This window comes from Nerophis ophidion, linkage group LG29 (genome assembly GCF_033978795.1).
Source record: "Nerophis ophidion isolate RoL-2023_Sa linkage group LG29, RoL_Noph_v1.0, whole genome shotgun sequence".
NCBI lineage: Eukaryota > Metazoa > Chordata > Actinopteri > Syngnathiformes > Syngnathidae > Nerophis > Nerophis ophidion.
Window position 1 is genome coordinate 30756097 of NC_084639.1, and position 26956 is coordinate 30783052.

The following is a 26956-nucleotide window of genomic DNA, read 5'->3' on the forward strand; positions in this document are numbered from 1 at the left end:
TGCCGAGTATGAAAAATGTCATTTTGAATTTGCGTACAGGATGTAGAATGACGATGATCTCCACCCACCATAAAACAAATCAGGAAGATTGGAGAATGTGGAAGGAAGTTATGACTGTTATAATTTTCCACCACAAGGGGGCGATGTTGGTGTCGATATCAATGACTAGTCATGATCAGACCCCGACCTAAAGGCCTACTGAAAGCCACTACTAGCCACCACGCAGTCTGATAGTTTATATATCAATGATGAAATATTAACATTGCAACACATGCCAATACGGCCACTTTAGTTTACTAAATTGCAATTTAAATTTCCCGGGAGTTTTTTCTTGAAAACGTCGCGTAATGATGACGTGTACGCTTGACGTCACAGACTGTTAGGAAATATGAGCGCTGCAAACACACACAGCTAAAAGTCGTCTGCTTTAATCGCATAATTACACAGTATTTTGGACATCTGTGTTGCTGAATCTTTTGCAATTTGTTCAGAAGTCAAAGTAGAAAGATGGAGTTGGGAGGCTTTAGCCTTTAGCCACACAAACACACGGTGATTCCTTGTTTAAAATTCACAGAGGTGAAACTTTACTATGGATCACAGTGAACATGGATCCCGACCGAATGTCAACCAGCAGGTTTCGGTGAGAAAATTGTGGTAAAAAGTCTCTTCTTAGGTCAGCTTGTGCCGCCCATAAAGCAGCCGTCGACTCCCCTGAGACACTGGCGTCAACACACCCGTGAACACACACATCCGACTATCAGGTACTGTTAGACTCACTAAAACACTAGCAACACAATAGAAAGATAAGGGATTTCCCAGAATTATCCAAGTCCATGTGTTTAAAAACATCTGAATCCGTCCCAATGCAATCGCATTTTTTTTTAACTTATTTTTTTTTTCTTGTCCTTGGTTATCAATATACTCAAACACAAATCTTTCATCATCGCTCAAATTAATGGGGAAATTGTAATTTTCTCGGTCCGAATAGCTATTTTTGTTGGAGGCTCCCAATAAAATCAATGTGAGGATGTGAGGAGCCATCAACATGTGACGTCATCGTCTGCGACTTCCGGTAGTGGCAAGGCTTTTCTGTTAGCAAGCAAAAGTTGCGAACTTTATCGTTGATGTTCTCTACTAAATCCTTTCAGCAAAAATATGGCAATATCGCGAAATGATCAAGTATGACACATCGTTTAGAAAAGAAAATCTCATTTCAGTAGGCCTTTAAATATATATATATATATATATATATATATATATATATATATATATATATATATATATATATATATATGTGTGTGTGTAAATAAAATCCTCCATATTGGCAGCCATAGTGATTCATTTATTCAGCGGAGCAATACCACTTGGAGCCGACAAAAAAGTAAACACAAATGCTGTCTTCCTCGCTGATAAAACATGATAGCAACATTCATCTGCTAGCTCACGATCGCCCCCACTTCTCAGTGTGGCGAGTTGGAGTACTACAAGAGGCACTCTAATACAGTGCTTAAATCTGTATTTTGATAATGATGATGATGATGTTGTTGTATCTGTTCAGGTGAACAAATGGATCCACAAGGGATAACAACCCTTTCCACAGACTACACACACATAATAAACTTCAATCTTAGAAGCATACAACAATATATTTGAAGAAGACTTTAGAGTTGAAAGTGAAGATGTGAGGTGAAATAAGTACAAATGCAGCAATAAAAACAAGCAACTCCACTCACGATGGCTCTAAAGTTCAGTGATGTGTTGCTAACCTTTTTCTTCTTTGTTGATGTTTTGCAGTAGTTAACATCCATGATGTAACAATGCTGCTAATCTACTAGAGTCCACATTTTGTGAAATAAAGATGACAATGAGAAAATCAAATAAATTAGTAGCTACATATACGATATTCAATACATGCACACAACTTAAAAACTCCAGGACAACATATAACAGTAGAAGATGAGAATCACTACATACATCATCAAATATACATTCATATAAAAGGGGGACATTATCACAATTTCAGAAGAGTTAAAACCAACAAAAATCAGTTCCCAGTGGCTTATTTTATTTTTCTAAGTTTTTTTCCAAATTTTTCCAATCATGGAATGTCCCGAAAAAAGGCTTAAAAGTGCCTGATTTTCGCTATCTGTAAATCCACCGTCCATTTTCCTGTGACGTCACATAGTGATGCCAATACAATCAAACATGGTGGATAGACCAGCAAGATATAGCAACATTAGCTCAGATTCAGATTCGGATTTCAGCGGCTTAAGCGATTCAACAGATTACGCATGTATTGAAACGGATGGTTGGAGTGTGGAGGCAGATAGCGAAAACAAAATTGAAGAAGAAACTGAAGCTTTTGAGTGAATAGCTATTGAAGCTATTCGGCGATCACCTTCTAACCGACGATTGTATCTTTTGACCACTGGAGCAACTTAAATCCGTCGATTGGTAAGTGTTTGTTTGGCATTAAATGTGGGTGGAGGGAAAGGCTGCAGGCAAATATAGCTACAAATGTACATACAGCTAGCCTAAATAGCATGTTAGCATCAATTAGCTACCAGTCATGCCGTGACCAAATATGTCTGATTAGCACATAAGTCAATAACATCAACAAAACTCACCTTTGGGATTTCGTAGACTTTATCGTTGGAAATGCATCTACTTTGAGTGTCGTAGGATATCCACACATCTCTGTGCCATCTGTCGTAGCATAGCTGTCGTCGGTAAAAAGTGCAGAACAAACAAGGGACTTTCGCATCTTTTGACCTTTGGTGTACTTGAATCCGTCGATTGGTATGTGTTTGTTTGGCATTAAATGTGGGTGGAGGGAAAGGCTGGATGCAAATATAGCTACAAATGAGGCATAACGATGCAATATGTACATACAGCTAGCCTAAATAGCATGGTAGAATCGATTAGCATGCCATGCTAATCGATGCACACGCCACGTAAGTCAACTTGAATCCGTCCCTGATCGTGTTGTTACACCTCCGACAACACACCGACGAGGCATGATGTCTCCAAGGGACGGAAAACAGTAGTAAAAAAAAAATAAATAACAGAGCTGATTTGACTTGTGTGTGTAATGTGTTTGAGAAAATAGTGGATTGCTTCCCGTTCTAACGTCACAGGTGAAAGGTCATTGCGCCGACAGCGAACAATTGAAAGGCGTTTAAATCGCCAAATTCACCCTTTTAGAGTTCGGAAATCCGTTAAAAAAACATATGGGCTTTTTTCTGCAATATCAAGGTATATATTGACTCTTACATATGTCTGGTGATAATGTTCTCCTTTAAAATTGCAATTTAGTAAACTAAAAAGGCCGTATTGGCATGTGTTGCAATGTTAATATTTCATCATTGATATGTAAACTCTCAGACTGCGTGGTCGGTAGTAGTGGCTTTCAGTAGGCCTTTAAATTTAACAGTAGAAGATGAGAGGCACTACATACAACATCAAATATACATTCATATTAAACATGCTGTGTTTTTAAAGTACATTTAGCACAATCACTAAGTGTTTTTAAATCCTTGCAGCTTCCATGACTGTTACACACTTGTGTTTACTGACCTGATACTTATGCCAGAACATCTTATCACGCACAGTGCAACTAAATGGTTTCTCTCCAGTGTGTGTTCTCATGTGTCTGGTCATGACAAGATTTGTGGAGAAATGCTTCTTACAAACAGGGCAAGTAAAAGGTTTCCCTCCAGTATGTGTTCTCATGTGTGCGGACATCTTAGGCTTTGTGGAGAAAGTCTTCTTACAAACAGAGCAAGTAAAAGGTTTTTCTCCAGTGTGTGTTCTCATGTGTGTGGAGATGTCAGGCTTTCTGGAGAAACACTTCTTACAAACAGAGCAAGTAAAAGGTTTCTCTCCAGTATGTGTTCTCATGTGTGTGATCATATGTTGCTTCGTGGAGAAACGCTTCTTACAAACAGAGCAAGACAAAAGTTTCTCTCCAGTATGTGTTCTCATGTGTGAGGACATGTTATACTTTCTGGAGAAACTCTTCTTACAAACAGAGCAAGTAAACGGTTTCTCTCCAGTGTGTGTTCTCATGTGTGTGGTCATGTGTTGCTTTGTGGAGAAACTTTTTTTTACAAACAGAGCAAGTAAAAGGTTTCTCTCCAGTATGTATTCTCATGTGTCTTGTAAAATCAGTCTTCAGTCTAAATGATTTCCCACATTCAGAGCAGTCAAAGTGTTTGTTGTTAGTGTGATGTCTCGTATCACCTTTAAAGTAATTTTTACTCTCCAAAGGTTCTTGGATGTGGTCACTGTGATCAGAAGAGTGTGACATCGTGTGGTCCATGTCTGACAGTGGAGCAAAGATGCTGTCTGGTTGTGACTTTATATCTTCACAATGCTCTCCATCAGCTTCTGTGATGTGTTGACTTACAAGCTCCGCCCCTCTGTTCTCCTCACTTTGACTGTGATGAAGCTGTAAGGACTGAGCTTCAGCTTCATCATTATCCTCCACCAACCTTTGAAGCTGCTCCCACAGTTCCTCCTCTTCCTCTTTAATGTGGGAGGGGGCCTGTAGCTCCTTCTGTCCCACACTGGAGCTCCACTCCTGCTGCTTAGAGGGAATCTCTTCATGACTCTCTGCTGACACCTGCTGGACGTCTGCAGAACATAAAACACAAATGAGGTGTTACTGTATTGAAGTTTGCAGTATTCAAACTATTCACATGTGAGCTTTTTTTTTTTTTTTTCCAAGATGGCGCTGCTGTAGTGGCTGCTGTTGGCAGGATCTCTGTGCTCTTGTGTCATCCTTTTGTGTTTCCCTCTTGTTTTCATGTGTTATTATAATTTTTTTTGCTTTTTGGTCCAGGACCCTTCGGGACTGTGTGACAAGGGGTGGCACTTTCGTGACCTCTGTGGTGCTTTTTTGGGGGACTTCTGAATCTGCCTCCCGGGAGCCTTTTGGCCATGGAGACCAGCTGCAGGGTCTTTGCCACACCGGAGTCTGTTTGGAGGGACTGGAGGAGATGCGGATGAGGGGACAGGACTGCAGAGTTTGGAGGGACTGGAGGAGATGCGGATGAGGGGACAGGACTGCAGAGTTTGGAGGGACTGGAGGAGATGCGGATGAGGGGACAGGACTGCGGAGCTAGCACTGAGCGCTGGGACGGAGAGGCCTCGCGGTGTCTTGGCTGGGTGAGCAGGTGTCGGACACCTCAGTCACCTTGGACGTATCCTCGCTCATCCATGCGGACTGGACACTGGTCGAGAGTGGAGTCGGCTGTCTTGGTTGCTTTGTTGGGTCTGCTCCTGTCTCTGTCCATGCTCCCTCCACCCCAGCAGACGATGGCGTGGAACACCGCAGAGGCCACCACAGTGTATATGTTTCTTTTACTTTTTATTCATGTATGTATGTAGAAGTGTCTGGTTGGATCTGCTGTTTTAATGTCTTTAATGTCCTCTGTGTTCTTTGATGTTTGATGTTTCCCTCTTACACACATGGAAGACGGATGTGTACTCTGGCTATGAGTTGTTGTTTTTTCCCTTGGCCTCAGTCTGCACCCCCTCTCCAGGGCCCAGGCTAAGACCGATTTTTATTTTATTTTATTTTAATCTTCTATTTTTTTCTCCCATTCCCCGCCCTTGTTTACCTGTATCTCATCTTTTTTGTAAGGGGCGCTGGAAGCCGGCAGACCCGTCAACGATCCTGATCTGTCTCCCTTTAATGTTTGTCTGATCTTGAATGGGATTGTGCTGAAAATTTTAATTTTCCTGAAGGAACTCTCCTGACGGAATAAATAAAGTACTATCTAATCCAGGCCAAATAGACAGTGATGGGCAAACTACCTGGAAAATGTAGTAAGCTAGGCTACAAGTTACTCTCCATTAAATTTAGCTAAGCTATCCTCAGAGAATTGTAGCAAGCTACACTACACGCTACACTGCAAAAGCAGCGTAAAAATACCCATCATCTCAAACAGGTAAATTCCCAAACAAAATGAAAATAGCTAAAATTGCACCAATTCATCAGACTGGAGACAAACACCAATTTACAAATTATAGACCTGTTTCTTTACTTCCAATATTTTCTAAAATCATTGAAAAACTGTCCAATAACAGATTAGAGAGTTCCACAAACCAACATAGAATATTAGATGAGAACCAATATGGATACAGAGCTAATATTTCAACTACGATGGCTGTAATAGAAATGACAGAAGAAATGACCAATGCAATAGATAGTAAAAAAAAAAAAATATGCGGCAGCAGTGTTTATTGATCCAACTAAAGCATTTCACACAATTAATTACAATATGTTCATCAAAAAACTAGAACGATATGGCACCAGAGGGCTGGTCTTAAACTGGATTAGAAGTTATTTAACCAACAGGAAACAATACGTGAAGCTAGGCGAACACACTTCTGCAACACTAAATATATCCTGTGGTGTACCTCAGGGATCAATACTAGGACCAAAATTATTCAATCTTTATAGAAAATGACATTTGTAAAGTTATAAAATATTGAAAGTTAGTATTATTTGCGGATGATACAACAGTGTTTTGTTCAGGAGAGAACACACAGAAGATAATACAAATAATAACAGAAGAAATTTAATTAAAAAGATGGTTTGACAAAAACAGACTCTCTTTGAATCTCGGTAAAACTAAAATAATGCTATTTGGTAACAGTAGAAAAGAAATGTCAAACACAATTACAAATGGACGGAATAGAAATTAAAATGATAAAAATTATAATGATTGATGATAAATTGAACTGGAAATCTCATATAAAAAATATACAACATAAAGCAGCAAGAAACACGTCAATAATGAATAAAGCAAAACATGTTCTGGCCCAAAAATCACTTCATATTCTCTACTGCTCACTAGTGTTACCATATCTGAGTTATTGTGCAGAAAAATGGGGAAATAACTGCAAAAGTACACTTCATTCATTAACTGTGTTACAAAAAAGATCAGTTAGAATAATACATCATGTTGGATATAGAGAACATTCAAACACTTTAATCATTGAATCGAAAATACTGAAATTCCACGACATAGTGAATTTGCAAACAGCTAAAATTATACACAAACCAAACTATAACATGCTAGCCAAGAATGTACAAAAAATATTCTCAAAAAAAAGAGGAGGAAAATAATCTTAGAGAAAAATGTAATTGAAAACATTTGTACGCACGTACAACACTTCAGACCTTCAGTATATCAGGATGTGGAATTAAATGATGGAATGTATTAAGCAAAGCAATCAAACAATGTACTAATATCATCCACTTCAAGAAACTCTTCAAACCTAAAGTTTTTACAAAGTAGAAAGAAAAAGAACCATGATAATAAACATTCTGAATGTATTTCATCCATCCATTCATTTTCTAGATGTTCTTACTCATCTCACCATATGAAATGGAACTTACTTCACTGAGAATTATTTATTTATTTTTATTGTGATTACTTATGGAGTATATTGTCAATAAATTGAGAAATAGAAGTGAACAACAGTTTTAGCAACTGTTATGTAAAAGAAAAGGGGTAGGATTTAAAGGGGAACATTATCACAATTTCAAAAGGGTTAAAAACAATAAAAATCAGTTCCCAGTGGCTTGTTGTATTTTTGGAAGTTTTTTTTCCAAACTTTTACCGGTCTCGGAATATCCCTAAAAAAAGCTTTAAAGTGCTTGATTTTCGCTATTTGCGATGCGACTATCCATTTCCCTGTGACGTCACACAGTGCTGCCAATGTAAACAAACAATGGGAATACCACAGCAAGATATAGCGACATTAGCTCGGATTCAGACTCAGATTTCAGCGGCTCAAGCGATTCAACAGATTACGCATGTATTGAAACGGATGGTTGGAGTATGAAAGTATTGAAGAAGAAACTGGAGCTATTGAGCGAATAGCTATTGACGCTATTCATAGCCATAGCATGGCCGAATAGCTGCGTTAGCATCGCCGGTAAAATGTGCGGACCAAACGCTCAGGACTTTCGCATCTTGTGACACTGGAGCAACTTAAATCCGTCGATTGGCAAGTGATTTTTTCGCATTAAATGTGTGTGGAAGGAAACTTAATATAGTTGCAAATGTCTCTCCAGGTTATCCATACATCTCTGTGCCATGTCTGCTTTACCACCCCTGGTAAATAGCATGTTAGCGTTGATTAGCGTAGCATGTTAGCATCGATTAGCTGGCAGTCAACATCAACAAAACTCACCTTTGTGATTTCGTTGACTTTATCATTGCAAATGCATCTGCAGGTTATCCATACATCTCTGTGCCATGTCTGTCTTCGCACCGCCGGTAAATAGCATGTTAGCGTTGATTAGCGTAGCATGTTAGCATCGATTAGCTGGCAGTCACGCCGCGACCAAATATGTCTGATTAGCACATAAGTCAACATCAACAAAACTCCCCTTTGTGATTTAGTTGACTTTATCGTTTCAAATGCATCTGCAGGTTATCCATACATCTCTGTGCCATGTCTGTCATCGCCGGTAAAATGTGGAGACACTCTGGCACATTCAATGGGGGTCTGGCGGCAGACACTATCGCATCTTCGGGCCAGTGGTGCAACTTGAATCCCTCCCTGTTAGTGTTGTTACACCCTCCGACAACACACCGACGAGGCATGATGTCTCCAAGGTTCCAAAAAATAGTCGAAAAAACGGAAAATAACAGAGCTGAGACCCAAAGTTTACAATGTGTTGAAAATGAAAATGGCGGCTGTATTACCTCGGCGACGTCACATTCTGATGTCATTGCCTCCAGAGCGATGAACAGAAAGGCGTTTAATTCGCCAAAATTCACCCATTTAGAGTTCGGAAATCGGTTAAAAAAATATATGGTCTTTTTTCTGCACCATCAAGGTATATATTGACGCTTACATAGGTCTGCTGATAATGTTCCCCTTTAATAAGCTCTGCTTATTCCTACTCCTTTTCCAACATGTTGAAAAGACAAACTGGAAATTGTGAAGTAACATGTTGGATGCTTGCATGTTCCAAATAAACTCAAACTCAACTCAACTAATACTTGGTTGGCCTTTTTTGGATGGTTATAGAGGACCTCCCATTGGCTCCATTGCAAGTGGACTTTTATTTACATTTATGAGTTAGAATTAGGGCTGGGCAATGTATGGAATATACTCCATATATCGTGGGTTTGTCTCTGTGCGCTATAGAAAATGACTATATTGTTAGTATTGGAGTATAGATTCTCACGCAGTTGCTTTTAGCCGCGGGCATTACACTACATCCTCTTCTCACTCCTTGTCTCTCCTTCTCACAGAGACATAAAACAAGCGCACCTTCTCACATACGTCACATACTGTCGCGCGTGCAACGTCATACGCTCTCGCAGAGCAGACAGGTAGCGGCATGGTAAGGTTAGCTGTGGTGCTAACGGTGTGGTGCGAGTGGTAATACGTGAGAAAGAAGGTGCTAATCTGGTAACAAATGAAGGAAAATTTAATTCCAAAGAAAAACAGCAGGGAGTCCATCGTCTGGCGGTGGTTTGGCTTCAAGCGGGAAGATGTTGAACAGACAACCATAATATGTCAAGTATGCGGCAAACGCGTTGCTCCAAAAAGTAGCAGCACTGCTAATGTGTAGCATCAATTTAAAATAATGAGGAGTGCTTGGAAATCTGCATGTCAACATCTCAGTTTGGTGCCACACCTGCAAAATGCCCAAGCAAACTGTGGAGAGGCGGAGCCGGCAGTCCGACAGCGAGGCAGGGCACACCCGTTGCAAGATGGCAGCGAGGAGGCTTAGACGGCGAGCAAGCAGCAAGGCGGAACGCGCCAAGATTGACGTCGCAAATATTATCAGGTAAGTAGATCGCCCAGCTGGGCACGATTAAACAATCCTGTCGCATTGTGTCAAAGGGCGGCAGCCGTGGTCGTGAGGGGAAGAGGCGAAGAGAAGTGAAGGAGCTTGAGGGAATCTGACGCTGATCGCGAGAGACTGAGAGCGCAAGGAAGAAGACGACGCACAAAGCTGAAAAGCCGGGGCGGACGAGCGGATCCTCCTCTTCCTTTTTTATGTGAGGGGGCTGCTGGACATCTGTTGGGTCAATAAGTCAATACAATTAAGAGAGAATAGAAATAGTTTTGGACTGACACTGTTAACGTGTTAATGAGTTCTTTTGTGTGTTGTGTTAAAAGTGTGTAGTTAATAAAAACACAAGAAAGACTTCCTTTTGTCCCAGCCTCTAAAATGACTTCAAAAGTGGTACAGTGAGTAAAAGAAACAGGCTAGGAAATTTGAGGGGGGGCAATTTGAAAAGTCCTTCTAAGAACTAATCAGCATTGATCAAGGCGTTCTTAATTCATAATCTAACCATGAAATGCTTTGACAGGCTGGTCAAAGGTCACATCACCTCTACCCAACCCCCCTTCACTTTGCATATCCAAGTGTTTCACCAAGGATAATAATAATAAGACTAATAATGGATTAGATTTATGCAGCGCTTTTACTCAAAGCGCTTCACAGAGAAGTGAGAATCCAGCATTCACTCACTCCATGTTCACACGAGGTGGTGGTAAGGGATGCCATAACCACCGCAGTACACCTGTCCCCGCAACACCTGGGGGAAAAAAATGACCACATTGGTCCAGATGCTGTTTGTGGATTTCAGTTTGGACTACAATACCATAATCCCACAGCTCCTGATCAACAAAATGGACTCACTAGGACTGAAACACCCCTGCAAAACTAAATAAAGGACTTTTTAATTATTTGTACGGAGAGGCAATAACAGATCAGACAGCATTATGCTGAGCACAGCCTCTCCACAGGGCTGTGTGCTCAGCCCCTTACTTGTTACATCCTGATGACCCATGACTGTTGTGCTCAGTACAACACAAACCACTTGGTTAGGTATGTGGAAGACACAACAGTGGTGGGTCTCATACATGACGACAAGGAGAAGCACTACAGAGAGGAGGTGGAACTTTTTGTTGACGGGCAGCAGCAGGGTTTCTACAAGTACCAGCAAATATAATGTTTCTGTCTATTAATTAATGCCATTTTTAATACCACTTCAAAAAATCAATTCCCATGTCCAACCACATATGATTATACTTAGTTTAAAACACCCTGTCTCAAGCATAGAGTGCAAAAACACATGTTTCCCGGCTGTGTTTTGTATGGTACTCAATTGTAATACACTTTTCCACCAGTTGTGGCAGTATTGACAACCTCAAACAAACAGAAGAAGTCATATAGAAGTTCTGACAAAAGTGGTGAAACTGTTTTTTATGTGCACTTTAAATTTGTTGGCAATTTAGTTAAGAAACTTATTAACTATTAGTTGATGTATTTTAGCAGAACATGATTGTATCCAGTATATGGGTCAAATGCAGAGGACATATTTCGCCACACCTAGTGTGTGTGTGAAAAATCATTGCTACCTTAACTTTAAATATATATATACACACACACATATATATATATATATATATATATATATATATATATATATATATATATATATATATATATATATATAAATATAAAGCACTATAAGAGCACTGACACACTTCTGCCAAAAGATTTGGGAAACAAAGCAGTGGCCCCAAAAATTGACCCCCCTCCCTAAGAAAGAGAATTCAAGGCCGTGCCAAAATTACAGAACCATCAGCCTCATTTGTCACGCTAGCAAAGTAATGCCAGTTACAGTTGAGTTTAGAATAGTTTTGTTGTCTTCACAAGTCTCCCGCTCTCTTGTTTTTTTTCCTCTTATCCGGCCGATCCTATTTGGGCACACGGAAACAACCGGAAATAACCAAAGTATAAACTGTATAAACCAAGGGTGTCAAGAGTCAACTATTTAATATATATATATATATATATATATATATATATATATATATATATATATATATATATATATATATATACATACATAAATATATAAAAAATACTTGATGTGGAGAGGGGCGTGACGCATGCGTTCCCTGCGGGTGGGGTATGTGCAGGGGCCGGCCACGAAGCGGCAACAGGTGAGTGGATACCTCAGCTGGAATGAGTTATCTAATCACCAGTTCCTTTATTTGGCAGCCCTGGAGACCATGAGGGAGGAAGGAGGCAGAGAGCTGCACAGCAGGACGAGAACTGTTGTGTGGGAGCTGAAAAGCAGAAGTCCAACTGTTGTGTGGAAAAGGAAAATAAAACTGTGTGAAACTCTGAAGCTGGCAGTGGTGATCCTGTCGGTGGTGTCAGAGAGAAGAAGTCTAGCAAAGCTCCTAGAATGTAGAATATATGTAGAATAAATGTATATTTTTCATATATCATATATGTAATATATTATATATATTATTTTTTATTATAATTGTTTATTGTGAGTGAACTGTGGAGCTGAATTTCTCCCAGGGATCAATAAAGTACATTCTATTCTACATTCTATTCTATGTACAGTAGATTGCAGTATTGCCTGTTTAAGAGTGTCACAACATTGCTTTACGGCAGACGAACAGCTTTACGGTAGACGAAAACGTGACTGCTGTTGTGGTGTGTTATTACCGCGCTAGGAAGACGTTAATGAAACTGCCTAACAATAAACCCACATAAGAAACCAAGAACTCGCCCTCCATCATTCTGCAGTTATAACATCATTGGACAGACACGCTCTTTATAGTGTGGGAAAGCGCACGTGAAAACAGGCTGTCGACGCGGAGGGGGCGTGGCTTCCAGCTCCGCCTGAATTTGTCCTGGGAGGTTTTCGGGAGAGGCGCTGAATTTCGGGGGCCTCCCGGAAAATCCGAGAGGGTTGGCAAGTATGGATTATGTCCCCCCCCCCCCCTGTGTGTCGGTTGAGGTAGGCGGGGTTGGGGGGGGGAGTATAATCTACCCGGAACAGTCAGTGATGCATAGTATTCTGGGTATTTGTTTGGTTGTGTTCATGTTGTGTTACACTGGTAAGCTGTTAGCACAGGTTGTAGGGGCCATTAAAGATACCACCATCATAGCATGCCCTTATTATTGTTGTCAGGGTGAAAACCAGCCGACATTCACGAGAATAGATGCTCTGAAATTCAACAGTCTCCCGGGAGAATTAGGAGGGTTGGCTAGTGTGATGCCGTCAAGCGGCATTCATATAAATCTTGCAGGTCGCACTAACGTTACATTTTCATATTAAGATGCGGGCCGCGTGTCTGAGACCTCTGGTTTATACATAACACAAAGCAAAAAAAAAACTCTGTTTGCAGTGTTATTTCATTTAAAATTCCAAATGAGTTTTGTGGCTCCCATTGTTTTTTTTATTTTGTGAAAGGGGTCAAAATGGGACTTTGAGTGGTAAAGGTTGCCGACCCCTGTTGTAGATGATGCTACATATGGGGGAAAAAAACAAAAACACAATGTTAATGCAGCAGTCGAGGAAAATTAGCAGACTACATAAATAACATCCTGTAATTTGATGTTGATATTTTATTATCTTGATAGATTGATAATAAACACCAATGAGTGGACTGATGAACATGATCAAATAATGTATTCAGAAAGTATAAATAACGACTAGAGATGTCCGATAATGGCTTTTTTGCCGATATCCGATATTGTCCAACTCTTAATTACCCATTCCGATATCAACCGATACCGATATATACAGTTGTGGAATTAACACATTATTATGCCTAATTTTGTTGTGAAATCTGAAGTTGTCTCTGTTTTTAAGTTATTGTGCCGTGATTTTACCAGTCCGGCCCACTTGGGAGTAGACTTTTCTCCATGTAGCCCCCCATCTAAAATGAGTTTGACACCCGTGGTATGAACAAAACAAATACAACATGTGTTACATGAAAATGACAGTGAACTGATCTAATAACATCTAAATAAGAAGTCCTGCACATCATACTGTAAATGACTTTCTCGGGTTGTATTGTATACCAGTATTAGTATAGTACCGCGATACTAATGAATCATATTTGGTACGATACCGCCTCGAAAAAGTACCGGTCCCCCCTTGTCCCCCGTCGTCATGCCGTGTCATTGCTGGTTTACGGGCAGAGGAGCATGTTCGGCAGCGCACACACACACAGCAACTTACAAGCAGACACAGTGTGTAAACATAGAAAGGAGAATGGACGCATTTTGGTCTAAAACTAACAAAGGTAAAGTTATAACTGTAACACCCTGAGGAAGAGGTGCTTTAAGACATTGCAAGCTAGCTAGCAGCTAAAGCCCATTCTGCAGTCGACAATATTTTAGCTACTTCTAAATCACTAATCGTCGCCTCCATGGCGACAAATAAAGTAAGTTTCTTACAAGTATTATCATCACTGCAGGATGAGGAATAGCTAAACATGCTTTACTACACACTGTAGGAAGATACAATAGCTCACCAGAGTCACAATGTAAACAAAGGATCACCACCTTATCGTGGTGGGGCACTTTGCGTGTCTCCATGACCCCTAGAGCTATGTCGGCTGGAGTCTTGTACTCCTGGCAGGGTTACCCAAGTCGAACAGGTCGAAGGGTAGAGGCCAGACTAAGAGTGATCCCGAAGACCTCAACGGTGGAGCAGGCAGAAGATGGTAGCAGCGAGAAGCACCACAATGGCTGTAAAAGTGGATGAAGGCTAAGGGAGCACACCCCGACAGAAAAGCAAGCTGGTGGCGGCAAGCTTTGAGGAGGTTTCCCAAAAACCTGGATTCCGGCAGCTTCCTGCAGCTGTAAGAAGATGCCGGTCGTCTAGGGTCTCCCTTGCCACTGGAACGATCTTCTTACAATCAAGGTAGTGGCGTTGGGAAAAGCGCACCCTTCATGCCGCTCTAAAAACCATCATTGCGCAGGTATCTTCTTTACCTGAGTCTCCGACCCCAAAAGTCTGACGGCGATGGAGCGTCCAGTAACGGGGGCAGGTTTGAATGAGCTGGAAGCTCTTAGCTGGAACTCTGCACGTCAGCGGCACAGGACAACGGTCGTTAGCAGCTGGGATTGAGTGGTTGCTGTTTCCGGCAGACTCCTGTGCGTCTGAGCAGCCCCTATTTAGGGACCGCACTGCTCACCCCAATTGGGGAAAGGCCAAGAAAAGGTGGCCTAAAGATTGCCCACTCAACACAGTACCCGGGCAGGAAACCGCACCTGTCGGGACATTCCATTACGCGGTCGAAATACAAAGATTATACCATTTAGAATTGCAGCATGGAACATAAGGACACTCCTGGATGCCAGTCCGGACAGACCACAGCGCAGAACAGCACTTGTTGCCAGCGAGTTAAAGCCCTACAATGTGGATGTGGCAGCACTCAGTGAGACCCGATTCCTCGAGGAGGGCTCACTCAATGAAGTAGGAGAGGGTTATACATTCTTTTGGAAAGGATACCCCATGGGCGGACCACACCTTCACGGAGTTGGTTTTGCAATCAAGAACAGCCTTCTGCTCAAGCTCACAGAATCACCAGTGGGTGTCAGTGAAAGGCTCATGACTCTTCGCATCTCCCTTGCAAAATCCAGACATGTCACTTTGGTAAGTGCCTATGCACCAACTCTGCCATCCAATGATGAAGAGAAGGATTGCTTCTACAAGGCACTCGATGACATCCTCAGTCACATCCCGAGGAGTGACAAAATCATGCTGCTTGGTGATTTCAATGCAAGAGTCGGAAAGAACACGCAAAACTGGAATGGTGTGACAGGCGCCCACGGCATTGGAAAAGTCAGCCCCAGTGGCAGGAGACTCCTTAGTCTCTGTGCGGAACACAATCTTACCATCACAAACACCATCTTCCAACAAAAGAACAAATATAAGGCATCCTGGATGCATCCCAGGTCCAAACACTGGCACCTGATCGACTTTGCGTTCGTGAAGAGGGCTGACCTCAAGGACGTGCTCATTACAAGAGCTATGCGAGGGGCAGACTGCTGGACCGACCACCGCATGATTCTGACAAAGGTCAGAATGCATGTTCGGCCCCTAACACGTCACGGTGCACCTAAGAGGAAAACACTCAACTGTGCCAGACTCTCCAGCAGCGACACCCGTGACAACTTCCGTCGCTCCCTAGCTGAGAAGCTGGCAGACATTGAGCCGCTGATCACCTCAGAGTCTGGGATGGATGAGAAGTGGACCTCCCTATCCACCATCCTCTTTGACACTGCAGCCCAAGTAATTGGTTTCAAAGCTAAGAAACACCAGGACTGGTTTGACCAGAATGCTGGAGAGATCTCCACCCTCCTGTACAGAATGCACAAGGCACACAGAGCCACCCTGAACAACCCACAATCCCAATTCCATAAAAGGCAATGGCAAGCCCTTCGTTCTGAGGCCCAAACAAGTCTCAGAAAACTGAAAGATGATTGGTGGATCCCAAAGGCCAATGAAATCCAGTCTCACGCTGATAGAAATGATATGCACAGTTTCTATGATGCAGTGAAAACCATCTACGGCCCCAGAAACTGCTCCCTGGCACCTGTTAGATCTGCTGATGGAACATCTTTAATCAAGGATCAGGCTATGATAGTGGAGCGGTGGGCTGAGCATTTTAACACCGTGCTCAACCAGCCTACCCCAGTGGACCCAACTGTCCTTGCAGAGCTCCCTGAACATCCTAGCTTGCCAGATCTCGACCTCCCCCCAACCTTCAAAGAAATCCTGCATGCAGTCAAAACCCTGAAAAACAATAAATCCCCTGGACCTGACAAGGAAGGAGGCTACCTCTGTACACGGACACTGCATCTCTACATTTCAGATGTGTGGAGACGAGAGTGTGTCCTGCAACAGTGGAAAGATGCCAACATTGTGACCATCTACAAGAACAAAGGAGACAAATCCATCTGCTCCAATAGTAGGGGTATCTCTCTGTTGGCCATTGCTGGAAAGGTCCTTGCCAAGGTCATGCTCCGCAGACTCATCCCCGCAATATCAGAACGGGTCACCCCAGAGTCGCAGTGTGGTTTTCGGAAGGACAGGGGGAGAGTTCACATGATCTTTGTGACACGTCAGCTCCAAGAGAAATGCCGGGTGCAGCACAAACACTTGTTCATTGCCTTTGTCGACCTTTCAAAGGTATTTGACAAAGTAAACAGGGACCTACTGTGGCAAGTCCTGAAGAGATGTGGGTGTCCACCCAAGTTTCTCACTATCCTTGCACAGTTCCATTCTGGGATGATGGCCCGAGTGGTAGTGGGAAGACACCGCTCAGATCCCTTTGGTGTGAAAACTGGAGTGAGGCAGGGCTGTGTGCTGGCTCCAGTTCTCTTCAATATCTTCCTCGTCTGTGTCACAACACTGCTACGTAGGGGGATGGAGGAGCAGGCTGGAGTTACCATAGACTTCAGGCTTGATGGTAACCTGTTTAACATCAGGAGGCTACAGGCAACTACCAAGCTGACCTCAGAGACCATCATATAGCTGCAATACGCCGATGACTGTGCCCTGGTTGCCCATACACCACAGGCTCTGCAAAACATCCTCTCGGCAGTTGTAACTGCATATACCAGAATGGGACTGACGATCAACACCCAGAAGACAGACGTACTCTGTCAGTCTAGTGCTGACCTCCCACAAAGCCCCACAATAACCCTCACAGCAGCAGGGCAACAGCTGCTCACGGTGCCCACCCTTAAATACCTGGGGAGCATAATGTCTGACACCTGCTCAATGGATGACGAGATCCAGAACCGCCTCAAGCAAGCATCAGCATCTTTTGGTCGTCTAAGGAGAAGGGTTTTTCAGAACAGCAACCTCAAACTCCACAGGCAGCTGCAGTGTGGAGTCCATCATGACCCGACATCAACTCAGGTGGTTGGGGCATGTCATCCGAATGCCCAGCCATAGACTCCCACGCAAAATCCTCTATGGTCAGTTGCACCTAGGCCAACGCGGTGCTGGTGGGCAGAAGAAGCGGTTCAAAGACCAAATGAAGACCACACTGAAGAGATGCCAGATCAACCCCTCTTCACTGGAGGAACTTGCTTCCTGCCGAGACCTCTGGCGCTCCCACTCCTCACAGGGAGTGGATTATATAGAGGAACAGCGCACACAACACCGTGCAGCAAAGCGTGCGAAGAGGCATGCTTGCCGAGCCACCTCTGCTCCCCCCAGCACCTCCTTCACATGCCCGGTCTGTAACCGCATCTGTGGATCCAGGAACCGGACTGTTCAAACATCAGCAGACTCACAAATAAAAGAAGATGGTCATCATCGAATCGATGGACAACCATAAGCAAGCCACCAAGTACAGGAATGTATCTCGTCGATACTATGATTACATCGATATTTATCTTCACAAAATCTTCTTTAGTTTTTTATTTCATATTATATTTATAAAGTCAGGAAATATGTCCCTGGACACATGAGGACTTTGAATATGACCAATGTATGATCCTGTAACTACTTGGTATCGGATTGATACACTCATTTGTGGTATCATCCAAAACTGATGTAAAGTATCAAGCAACAGAAGAATAAGTGATTATTACATTTTAACAGAGGTGTAGATAAAACATGTTAAGATATAAAGCAAGCAGACATTGACAGTAAATGAACAAGTAGATTAATAATTAATTTTCTACCACTTGTCCTTAATAATTTTGACAAAATAATAGAATATAAAAGACACAATATGTTACTGCATATGTCAGCAGATTAAATTAGGAGCCTTTGTTTGCTTACTTACTACTAAAAGACAAGTTGTCTAGTATGTTCACTATTTTATTTAAGGACAAACTTGCATAATAAACATATGTTTAATGTACCCTAAGATTTTGTGTTAAAATAAAGCCAGTAATGCATTTTTTTGAGGTGCCCTTTATTTAGAAAAGTATCAAAAAGTACCGAAAAGAATCAACATACATTTTGGTATAGATTCCAGACTTTCCATACATAAATAATAAAACCAGACCAGATGAAATGTTACACTGCTTCAAAAAAAGTCTACACGCCACTGACATAAACCTCTAATAAATAGTGTGTGGCTAAACGGTCTCGTTTTCATGAATCAATCAATCAATGTTTACTTTTATAGCCCTAAATCACGAGTGTCTCAAAGGGCTGCACAAAGGGATCCCACATGATCACATATAATTAGTGCAGCAGCTATCCATGATCTTAGTAATCAACTAATCCATTGATTTATTTGCTCAATTAATCGAGTAATAAAAAAAACACACATTATAGCCTCAAAGCTTCTTTGAGGGAAAATAGTTGAAATACAAAATGATATTTCTGGTAATTTTGTCTGTATACATACTGTATACCGTATTTCCTTGAATTTCCGCCGGGGCGCTAATTGATTTAAAACATCTTCTCACTACTGCGCTTATCAAAAGGGATGCGGTAAAAGTAAGCATGCGCTAATTATTTTAAAACCTCTTCTCCTTCCGGCACTTACCAAAGGCATGCAGTAAAAATTTGAGTGTGATGTAAGCTTGGACCTTAAATCTTACTGAATAGCTCTTAATCTTCTTCCCTTTATGCGATTTAAAATTACAGGTATTGAAATCAGCCTCCTCCATTTTCAAATTGATCACTTGTGACGTCATGAGTTTGACCAGGCGGTGATACTATCCATCCATCCATCCATTTCCTACCGCTTATTCCCTTTTGGGGTCGCGGGGGGTGCTGGCGCCTATCTCAGCTACAATCGGGCGGAAGGCGGGGTACACCCTGGACAAGTCGCCACCTCATCGCAGGGCCAACACAGATAGACATACAACATTCACACTCACATTCACACATTAGGGCCAATTTAGTGTTGCCAATCAACCTATCCCCAGGTGCATGTCTTTGGAAGTGGGAGGAGCCTATCCCCAGGTGCATGTCTTTGGAAGTGGGAGGAAGCCGGAGTACCCGGCGGGAACCCACACATTCCCGGGGAGAACATGCAAACTCCACATAGAAAGATCCCGAGCCTGGATTTGAACCCAGGACTGCAGGACCTTCGTATTGTGAGGCAGACGCACTAACCCCTCTGCCACCGTGAAGCCCGCGGTAATACTAAGCATGCGCTAATTATTTTGCCAAGCGAGTCTGACCCGGCAGTAATTCAAGGCAGGCACATACTATATGCCCTGTGGCAATTCAAGGAAATACGGTAATTGTAAGCATTTGACAATGATGATGTTGAATAGTTGAAAAGTTTACATTAACTTTGACTATCTAGTGAATTGGAATTGGCTCTCTAGACTGTTTCATCTGAGAATTGATATGTATTTGTCTGTGGAAACATCGAGTGTTCTGAATTTGTGCACGTCTGTAGACAATAGCCAATTAAAAGGTTCCGCCTATCAATCATCAAACTGTACCGTCAATCAAAATTATTAGAGGGGAACTGCACTTAAGCATTCTAAAATAACATCAAATTTAGAATTAGTTGATTAACAAAATGTACTCAGTAGTCTTTTTATTTTATCTCCTTTAAACATGCTGGGGTTTTTTTCCTCTAAATTTGACATGTAATAAGGTCTGTGGAATAATAATAAGAATAAGAAAAACATATTCTGTAAGCTTCTTAATATTTACAGGTTACAAATTGAGAGGCAATGTATTTAAAAGTATAAGACATTTAAAAAGGTACGAGTTGGAGGCAGTGCATCATCCCCACAAGACAATTTACCTTCTTATACACAATATGTTTAAGAATAGTGTTAATAATCGAATATAAAGTTAGTAAAGATGTGAGAGTAAGAAGTCAACAAACCTTTTATGTGTAACACAACTTGATGTTTCTTGAAAACAGCGTCCAGTAGTTGATTGTCCTCCTCTTTTCTTTTGGAAAGTTCCTCCTCACACTTTGCTCCCATTCTTTCGCACATTTTCACACAATCACAACACTTTACACTCACATTTGATTTCTACTTAGCGAAGTGTTGATAACGTCCGCGTTTCTTTGTTAGCAGCTAACAGGCTAAGCTAACAAGCTAAGCTAACTAGCACGTGACGCTTCTCAGCTTTATAGTCCTGACTAGCAAAGTAACGAAAAGATTCTCGCAGACTGAGACGTTCTACCCTGAAATAAATAATTAAATATGTCTCTTTACGACATAAATATTTACATCATAGCGAACAAATAACAACACTAACTTATTAGCGTCCGCCTTCACTTCTTTGTCCTTCTTCCATGTGCTTTTACGACAGTTGGCACACTTGACGTCACGAGACGCCGCTGCTCTGCTCTCGCGAGATGTTTCGTGCTTTAAAAAAGCGATATAATAAATTGTATTATCTAGTAGTCTTATATTATGTATTGTTATATTGTTCATAAATGTGTTAAAACATTATAGCACTATAAGTACTCTTAACGTTAAAAAATAGACTTTATGTGAAATATAACCCCTTAATTACGACATGATGCCAGCAAAAAAGTGACTTGCAGTATCTTCTAAATTATTGACACATATTTTCTGCTTTATAGTTGCTGCATCAATATTGGAAAAAATTAAAAAATATAATACAACTTATTCAGTACTGTTGACTTGTTTCAATACCTTTTTAAAACCTGGAATCAGCCCAAAAACTAAACATTATGGCACTTAAAATAAAGTGATGTGCAAAATATTTACTTACTGACACATCTTTTCTGGAATAAAAACAACCTAAATCTCAGTTAGTTTAATGAAATAAATCATATTGAAGTTCATTACGTTTTTTTCAATACTCCAAATTACTTTTTGGCAAGCGTTACATTTTGAAGTCTTTTAAAAGGGAATTTCAACAAGTATTGAATGTACTTTATTATGATGCAAAACTCTCCAAAGTGTGATCCAGTGAAGCAGAATAGATGTCAGTCACAAGACTTCAGGTGTTTTTTCCCTCTTTGATCATTTGCACAATACAAGGGCGTCATCTACTGTACAAAGAATGTTATAACATGTAATAATACAACATTTCTATTTTTGTTTGTCGTCAGACATTCAGTCGTTGTCGTTCTCAAAAACATATGCAAGTATTTTGCGTCATGTTTGCTGAGGTAACAATGAATGGATGTATAGTGAGCAGACAACATGTGGACACAGCATATGTGGCGCCATTCTTCTTCTCTTATTGTGTTTACACACACAATTATACATGATATGTACATATACAAGTGTCTTTTATTACTAATAATTAGTTCAAGTTCAAGTTTATTGTTCTTCGGTCAATGGTCAACAAAGCAAACAAACAGTTGTACATTCATAGATTGAAAATAAAAAGTTGTACATTCAGAGATTGAAAATTAAAAATGTTACAGACCGAAAGGGTTTAGGCTGAACTTAAACACTTATTGTGCCTAACCCTGTAAACAATTTCAAGTACAAAATAAACTTCGGAAAATTACAAAATGTCCTTTGCACAACTTATTATAAACAACATTATAAACAACATGAACGTAGTTCAATTTTATACACAGTACAGGCATGTGAAATATCCCTGTGTACATATAAGACCTTCGCACTAATTATGTATACAATATATACAAACAATTGTACTTCTATTATTATTTATATCTCATGTTTAATTTTTAATTAACATTCATCATAGTATTAACTACAATGTTAATTCAAGAGTGATATATTTTTTCAAGACATTGGTCTTAAAGTGTTTTTTCAATGTGTGAATGGAAGTGGAACATTTGAAGGAATCATCCAAGCTGTTCCACAGTTGAACTCCTCTAACAGAAACACATCTACTTTTTAAGCTCGTTCTTATTTTGGCTTTCTGAAAGAAAGCTGAACCTCTGAGGTCATAGGGATTCTCTCTGGGTTTAAATCTCACTTGTAGACACCCAGGCAGCATGTGGTTATGAGCTTTAAAAGCCACAATAGGTTGATTGATAGTTTATTGCCATCAAACCATTGCTTTAGTATGTGGAGTTCGATCTTTACAGTCTCTAGGAGTTGGTCAAGGTCTTGCCCAGAATAATACAGACTTGTATCATCAGCAAAAAGAATACAGTTGAGTTTTTTAAGGATTTTAGAAATATCATTAATATATAGTAAAAACAATTTTGGTCCCAGTACAGAACCTTGGGGTACTCCATGTGTTATGATCTTTTAGTCTGAATCTACATTGTTCATATACACATACTGCTCTATGCCTCCAAGATAACTTTTCAACCAATCATGAGCAAGACCTCTGACACCATACCTCTGCATTTTGTTTAAAAGCAATGTGTGATCGATGGTGTCAAAGGCCTTGCTCAGGTCAATAAAAACACCAACAGCAAAGTCCCTCTTATCAATTGCAGTGGTTACCTCCTCAACTACTTCCATCACTGCCATGGAAGTGGACCTGTTGGATCGAAAACCGTATTGGTGTTCACTTAGCAAGTGATGCTTATCAATAAAACTGTCAAGTCTTGACACAAGGCGTGGACGGCGTGGCGCAGTGGAAGAGTGGCCGTGCGCAATCCGAGGGTCTCTGATTCAAATCCCACCTAGTACCAACCTCGTCATGTCAGTTGTGTCCTGAGCAAGACACTTCACCCTTGCTCCTGATGGGTGCTGGTTGGCGCCTTGCATGGCAGCTCCCTCCATCAGTGTGTGAATGTGTGTGTGAATGGGTGAATGTGGAAGTAGTGTCAAAGCGCGTTGAGTACCTTGAAGGTAGAAAAGTGCTATACAAGTACAACCCATTTATCATTTATTTATTTAAATAATTTTTCAAGGACTTTTGAAAATTGTGAGAGTAAAGAAATAGGCCTATAGTTTGTGAACTGATGCTTATCTCCACTTTTAAAAATGGGAATGACTTTTGCCGTTTTCATTTTCTTTGGGAAGACACCTTTTATAAAATAAATATTGCAAATATAAGTGAAGGGAACAGCTATAAAATCAACAACTACCTTGATCAGAGAAAAGTCCAAGTCACAGCAGTCTGTTGACTTCTTGTTTTCCTGAGAATTTACAATTGTTTTGATTTCACTTTCATTAACGGGGGAAATAAAAAACGATTCAAAAGTTTTGAATGGTTTGTTCATTAAATTTTGCACTGTTTTCAGGTTGTACAATTTCATTTGCTAGATGAGGTCCAACATTTACAAAAAAGTTGTTAAAAGCATCAGTTATCCCTTTAGGGTCATTTATAGTTAGATTATTTTCTATAAAATAGCTAGGATGTTCCTTATGTGTCATGTCTTTTTTTTTAATGATACCATTTAAAACTTTCCACGTACCCTGGATGCTATTTTGATGTTGTTCTAATAGGTTACAGTAATATGTTCGCTTGCAGTGCTTTATTATTTGTGTTGACTTATTTTTGTACGTTTTATATTTGTGTTCAGTTTCTTTGGTTCTGTACATTAAATGTCTTCTGTAAAGATAATTTTTCTTTTTGCAAGACTTCAGTATTCCTCTTGTGATCCACGGTTTGTCTTTAACGGTGCTGTCTTTAATGACACGTTTTTTATTTGGACAGTGCTTATCGTACAGTTTTATGAAAACATTAAGAAAAGTTTCATATGCCTCATCCGGGTCTGTGGAGGTATAAACCTCCCTCCATAACTCAGACTTGAATGCTGCCATAGTTTCGTGTGTTTGATGTCTAATAAATCTATATTGGACAGCTTTTTTATCTTTTCTCCTATCAAAGAAATCGTGGAAAATGCTGAATACAGGTAGATAATCACTTATGTCATTAAATAGTAATCCTGCTGTTATTTGATTCTCCGGTTGATCGGTGAAAATGTTATCGATCAGTGTGGCAAATGATGAATAATCATATTATTGTTGTTCTCTTACACCTCCAAAGTGTATACACACACAATTATACATGATATGTACATACACAAGTGTCTTTTATTACTAATAATCATATTATTGTTGTTCTCTTACACCTCCAAAGTGTATACACACACAATTATACATGATATGTACATATACTAGTGTCTTTTATTACTAATAATCATATTATTGTTGTTCTCTTACACCTCCAAAGTGTATACACACACAATTATACATGATATGTACATACACAAGTGTCTTTTATTACTAATAATCATATTATTGTTGTTCTCTTACACCTCCAAAGTGTATACACACACAATTATACATGATATGTACATACACAAGTGTCTTTTATTACTAATAATCATATTATTGTTGTTCTCTTACACCTCCAAAGTGTATACACACACAATTATACATGATATGTACATACACAAGTGTCTTTTATTACTAATAATCATATTATTGTTGTTCTCTTACACCTCCAAAGTGTATACACACACAATTATACATGATATGTACATATACAAGTGTCTTTTATTACTAATAATCATATTATTGTTGTTCTCTTACACCTCCAAAGTGTACACACACACAATTATACATGATATGTACATACACAAGTGTCTTTTATTACTAATAATCATATTATTGTTGTTCTCTTACACCTCCAAAGTGTATACACACACAATTATACATGATATGTACATATACAAGTGTCTTTTATTACTAATAATCATATTATTGTTGTTCTCTTACACCTCCAAAGTGTATACACACACAATTATACATGATATGTACATACACAAGTGTCTTTTATTACTAATAATCATATTATTGTTGTTCTCGTACACCTCCAAAGTGTATACACACACAATTATACATGATATGTACATACACAAGTGTCTTTTATTACTAATAATCATATTATTGTTGTTCTCTTACACCTCCAAAGTGTATACACACACAATTATACATGATATGTACATACACAAGTGTCTTTTATTACTAATAATCATATTATTGTTGTTCTCTTACACCTCCAAAGTGTATACACACACAATTATACATGATATGTACATACACAAGTGTCTTTTATTACTAATAATCATATTATTGTTGTTCTCTTACACCTCCAAAGTGTATACACACACAATTATACATGATATGTACATACACAAGTGTCTTTTATTACTAATAATCATATTATTGTTGTTCTCCTACACCTCCAAAGTGTATACACACACAATTATACATGATATGTACATACACAAGTGTCTTTTATTACTAATAATCATATTATTGTTGTTCTCTTACACCTCCAAAGTGTATACACACACAATTATACATGATATGTACATACACAAGTGTCTTTTATTACTAATAATCATATTATTGTTGTTCTCCTACACCTCCAAAGTGTATACACACACAATTATACATGATATGTACATACACAAGTGTCTTTTATTACTAATAATCATATTATTGTTGTTCTCTTACACCTCCAAAGTGTATACACACACAATTATACATGATATGTACATATACAAGTGTCTTTTATTACTAATAATCATATTATTGTTGTTCTCTTACACCTCCAAAGTGTATACACACACAATTATACATGATATGTACATATACTAGTGTCTTTTATTACTAATAATCATATTATTGTTGTTCTCTTACACCTCCAAAGTGTATACACACACAATTATACATGATATGTACATACACAAGTGTCTTTTATTACTAATAATCATATTATTGTTGTTCTCCTACACCTCCAAAGTGTATACACACACAATTATACATGATATGTACATACACAAGTGTCTTTTATTACTAATAATCATATTATTGTTGTTCTCTTACACCTCCAAAGTGTATACACACACAATTATACATGATATGTACATATACAAGTGTCTTTTATTACTAATAATCATATTATTGTTGTTCTCTTACACCTCCAAAGTGTATACACACACAATTATACATGATATGTACATACACAAGTGTCTTTTATTAGTAATAAAAATATTATTGTTGTTCTCTTAAACCTCCAAAGTGTATACACACACAATTATACATGATATGTACATATACTAGTGTCTTTTATTACTAATAATCATATTATTGTTGTTCTCTTACACCTCCAAAGTGTATACACACACAATTATACATGATATGTACATATACTAGTGTCTTTTATTACTAATAATCATATTGTTGTTGTTCTCTTACACCTCCAAAGTGTATACACACACAATTATACATGATATGTACATACACAAGTGTCTTTTATTACTA

General features: G+C 39.6%; 1 protein-coding gene across 1 annotated transcript; it reads right to left on the reverse strand.

Moving 5' to 3' along the window:
* Positions 1-1399: 1399 nt before the first annotated feature.
* On the reverse strand, positions 1400-21090 carry LOC133546208 (zinc finger protein 69 homolog). Its single transcript, XM_061892111.1, has 2 exons — positions 20641-21090; positions 1400-4635 (listed from the first exon to the last, which is right to left on the reverse strand). Exons 1-2 carry the CDS (start codon positions 20753-20755, stop codon positions 4022-4024), a joined length of 729 nt encoding a protein of 242 aa, XP_061748095.1. The 5' UTR covers positions 20756-21090; the 3' UTR covers positions 1400-4021.
* Positions 21091-26956: the final 5866 nt, after the last annotated feature.